This window comes from Notothenia coriiceps, unplaced genomic scaffold, assembly GCF_000735185.1.
Source record: "Notothenia coriiceps isolate Sejong01 unplaced genomic scaffold, NC01 NC01_scaffold00022448, whole genome shotgun sequence".
NCBI lineage: Eukaryota > Metazoa > Chordata > Actinopteri > Perciformes > Nototheniidae > Notothenia > Notothenia coriiceps.
This window is the reverse complement of record NW_011355149.1, coordinates 14,437-19,008: the sequence shown is the minus strand read 5'-3', so window position 1 is coordinate 19,008 and position 4,572 is coordinate 14,437. Positions and strand designations below refer to the sequence as shown.

The 4,572-nt window shown below is 39.4% G+C and overlaps 1 protein-coding gene across 2 annotated transcripts; it reads right to left on the bottom strand.

Moving 5' to 3' along the window:
* Window positions 1–453: 453 nt before the first annotated feature.
* On the bottom strand, window positions 454–4,263 carry LOC104953989 (calcium uptake protein 3, mitochondrial-like). Of its 2 annotated transcripts, none has more exons than XM_010781034.1 (4): window positions 4,120–4,263; window positions 3,402–3,510; window positions 3,123–3,280; window positions 454–1,316 (listed from the first exon to the last, which is right to left on the bottom strand). In XM_010781034.1, the coding sequence occupies exons 1-4, from the start codon at window positions 4,138–4,140 to the stop codon at window positions 1,218–1,220; spliced, it is 387 nt and encodes a 128-aa protein (XP_010779336.1). In that variant the 5' UTR covers window positions 4,141–4,263; the 3' UTR covers window positions 454–1,217. The 2 variants fall into 2 exon arrangements, with proteins under 2 accessions (XP_010779336.1, XP_010779337.1); XM_010781035.1 differs by lacking the exon at window positions 4,120–4,263 and adding an exon at window positions 3,691–4,111.
* Between the last annotated feature and the right edge of the window lie 309 nt (window positions 4,264–4,572).

Sequence of the window (4,572 nt, the reverse complement as noted above, 5' to 3'; positions counted from 1 at the left end):
GTTGTAGCTCCTATAGGGTTATGGCTAGAAAGGATCCGTCTAGTGTAAATATGACGTCACGTTCTCGTTGTAACTCTCGCTGTAATCGGAGCGGCTCGGAAACACATCTACAGCAGTAACATGCAACATACACATTAATGCAGCAGCAATATTAATAGAGAAACATCAGACATAATAGTAAAACACTGCAAGGGAACATTTTATTGCACCAGGAGCTATCTTGGGACTTTTACTGCGAAAACGTTGGCTTGCCTGTGAATAAAAAATAAACCATAGTGTTGGTGATCTGTTGTCATTCTTCTTTGAACACCAGCAAGTCCGCTAACACCCGATTTCAACAATCACACTCCCTGTAATTGACATAATTAATAGATAGTTTAGCTTCTCCTCATCATTTGCTGTGGCCCACTGATGTTAACGATCGTAACTGAAAGGCTGCCTGCCAAACGTAAACATTCAGCCACGTGACATTCAGCCAAACTCTCGCGAGAGTTTTACACAAGACGGATCCTTTCTAGCCATAACCAACTATACTGGCTTTAATAGATGTGATCAAACTAAATGTAAGCGAGACTGAAATAGATACAAATAAGAAAAGACAATAAATATGAACTATAACTTCACTTAATTCTCTAATTTCAGTGTTTTATTTATTAATGTTGTGCTCTTTCAGTTGCTATAGCTTGTAGTGCAGTGTTCTTTCTTACTTTAAAAGGAATATATTACACATTTAATTGGTAATTAAAAAAGCTCATCCATTAAGTGAAAACATTATAAAGGTTGGTAAAACTTAAAAAAATGTGTATCTTGCTCAGTAATATCTATATGATATTGTTAAACATAATTTGTAATATTGTCCATCCAGAATCAGTAAGCTAAGTAAAACAACAGTTTTCATAGCTTTTTTTTAAATGTATAGAAAATATAAATAATCATTGGTTGCAGCTCTACTAACTTGTAGAGGTGCTCGGAAAGTAAAAACTACACTATAAATTATATTTGGAATCAGATCAACTGGAATGACTGGTAAAACCAGAGGTAAATGGTAGTGATGTCAGTCGGCTGGGTTCAGGCATGCTCGTAGTTGTTATCTGTGTTTGAGGTACAATGGAGATCTGTCTTATTAACAGTGTTGTGGAGTCAAGCCACTAGATAAGAGATGCATTTGACTTATTCCATTTCAGAATGACTTCTTCATCTTTTCTCATCTTCCTCCTCTACATCTTCTCCTTGTACTTCCTCCAGAGCTGCTTCACTTGTCTCCTGGCTCCAGAGCGGACACAGCCGGAGAAGGAGGAGTGGTGTCGGCCCTTCACCTGGTAAACACCGAGCAGAGAGAGGCACTGTCACGCTGGGAGCCAGAAGTTAGTTCTTCTAAAGTAACTGTGAGTTATGCTATTGCTACAGTGACGACTACATTCAAATCACATTTACATAAAAATCTCATACTGTTTGTTTGAGGAAAAATGTCTTCGAAAATTCAAAAAATACTTTGCAGATACTTTTGAACTGTGTGCACTTTCTGGATTCTCCAAACAGAAGACACTGAGGAACTCACTGTTTCAACTTCACCTTGAAAATGTGCCAGTTTTGGAAGTACAAGTTATGGTTAAAGTGACGAAATGTACACATGGCATGTATTTCTTAACAAGGTTTCAAAGAGAGACAAAGCTAGCAAGGCGAAAAACACATTTAGCATGTAACAGAACATTTGACTGTAATTAAGTTGTTAGTATCTGACTTAACTCAAAATTGCATTACAGTAGAAACAGGCACAATCAAGGTGAAGGTTGAACATGTGAGTTTTAAAGCCATATTACTATTGATAAGTCATATTTCAGGTCAAATGCTTATTGTAGCTGATTTGGTTGTCACTTTCAAATATGTAAGGATATGTTTTTGAAAAGATTACTCAAACTCTAGACATCAAATTCAAATGATGAGAACAATGAAGATCAGGAACTTATTCTAACTTTATGTTGTTAATGCTGGTACTTATCTGCCTGCAAGCTCCCTCTTCAGACAGGATTTAAAGGAGACGGCGCGCTCCAATGATTTATATCCCTAAGAGGTCAGTAGATAGGACGTCATAGCAGAGGAAACAAGTTGAAGAGAAGGATGGGGAATAAAAGAGGCAGAGAACAGATTTGTGAGAGGAGGGAGAGTTTGGCAGATGAGTGTGGCAGAAAGAGAAAAGATGTAAGCAAAGCAAAGAAAGACAGAAAACTGTTAATGAGCCAAGACTGTGAGGCCAAGACAGACAGCATTCAAAGCATCCCATAACTTATAGGTCCACTGCTGTGAATGTAAGTGCTGCTTTGAGCATATTTGAAGCTTGTAACAACCTTACATCTAATGTATGTATTTAACTTCTGTTGTAAATTAAGCTCTTGAGTGTAGTGTTGTATCACAATTCCCCACTAGAGGGCAGTATCTCTCCTCTGGAAGAACACTGTGAAGTAGCTCGAGGTGATTTCCAGTTCAGTTTTTTATCGCTTCATGTAATTCAGTGATGTTGTTAGCAGCTTCTTCCTAAGAGCTGTAAACCCTGTATGGCCAAGATATAACCCTCTGAGAAAAGGCATGTCAATATGTGTATGTTCCTGCATTCCTGTTCTTAGTCTTTAATGAAAGCTCATAATCAAAATGTATTTATGGGTTTATAGTATTCCGTGTAGTTTTACACCTATGATTATTTTTAAAGGGTTGTTTTTGTTACTCTGGCTGCACGATTTGTTTCCTGTAGTTATTGGAGTTCATTTGCAGGGGCAGCAGGGCGATAATGGCCAGTGTTGTTTTAAAACCATTTACAATGAACAACCTTTTAAACAGCAGGGGGTCTGGTAGTTATAGCAATTACTCTACAACTCGAACAAACAAAGCCCCCTTTACAAAAACAACTGTTAGATTGCTACCTTAATGCTGATCGTTTCCCTGTTCTAATTATTTGCCATTGTTCACATTTTCTTTTTAAATGTGTAAGCCTATGACAAGAAGGTGTCATGTCATCTTATTGTCCTTGCTGTGAATTATATTTGGCCCATAGATCTATCATTTTAGGCTGAGTAGTTAGTCTGAAAGTGCTTTTTCTCCACTGCAACACTTATTGTTTCTTTTCTCACCCTGGCTCCCCTGTGCAGCCGGTCCTTCATTATTCCAATGAACTCCTTGTAGGAGAGCTGGTCGTCGTGATCCACGTCAAAGATCTTGAAGATGGTGTGTACGAGGTGACGTGTCAGCTTCAGCCCAGTGGCCACATACACCGCTCTTGCAAACTCATCTGGTAGAAGAGAGAGGAAAAACTATTCTGATTAATTCGGCCACTTGTTGTACACCAGGAACCTACCATCTGTCTGTGTAAGCAGAGACCCTCGGTGCCTGTAGCCTGCAGCACTTCCTACCTTGTCCAATGGAGCGAGAAGCAAAATTGTACATCTGCATGGCAATGGCAAAGTCCTCGAGGTTGTTGAGAAACTGGAAGAATGATCTGAACTCATCGAATGTGATTCCCTGAAATACCAGAAAACAACACGTGAACCCCCCAGAAATTAACTCAAGGGAGAAATATATTGATGAAATATTGATTCTGTCAAAGGACGTTGACAGACGTGCATATAGCATTCAATGAGGCAAATCCACTCTGTTGTCTGAAATATTAACCAACCAAAACCAGCTGACCATAACTCATACCATCAATCAATAACTGAGAGATTCCGTGAAGAAGTCCTATTAATGACATAAAAGGTCATTAATACCAGCATTGTGTGTGCATGATATTGACAATTTCAAACCTTCTTGCAGTGTTTCATACAAAGTAGTTGCATTCAATGCTAAAGCCATTCAACAAGTAGCCGTAGAAACCCCATGCTCTTTGCTGTGCATCATCAATCTAACTTGTGACGGCTAAATTAATAACACACAGTATACAGTAAACAAAACCATACACTTGAACAAATAAGGAAATGCAGTCTTTGCAGGTTAAAATGAAAGGATGCAGATTAAAATACACAGAAAAACTTTGAGTGTATCTTCCCCGACATGGAGAAAGAAATAAGTAACTAAATAGCAGGATAGACAGATTGTAACTGCGGGTTGTGTATCGTACAGGCAGAGACCAACCTCCTGCTTCTCCCACAGCATGAAAAGGAAAGAAGGGAGGGACAGAAATAGAGTAAGGTTGCATAAGATGGCAATGTATAGCAATGTAGATACAGTAGATAGATATTCCCATGCAGCTATATGTGCACTTGTGTGTGTGTGTGTGTGTGTGTGTGTGTGTGTGTGTGTGTGTGTGTGTGTGTGTGTGTGTGTGCGTGCGTGCGTGCGTGCGTGCGTGCGTGCGTGCTGCGCGTCGTGTGTGTGTGTGTGTGTTTGTGTGTGTGTGTGAATGAGCATTCAATTGAAGGATGAGCAGTTTGCAGTCTTCCATTAATGTGTGACTGTGTGTGTAAATGTAGTGATGTCAAAGGAGTGGACACACACACAGACACGCAAGGACACACACCTTGCGTTATATGTGCTGTAGAACATAGGTGGTGTGAAACAATCCCAGATGAACATTTTATTCCTCTG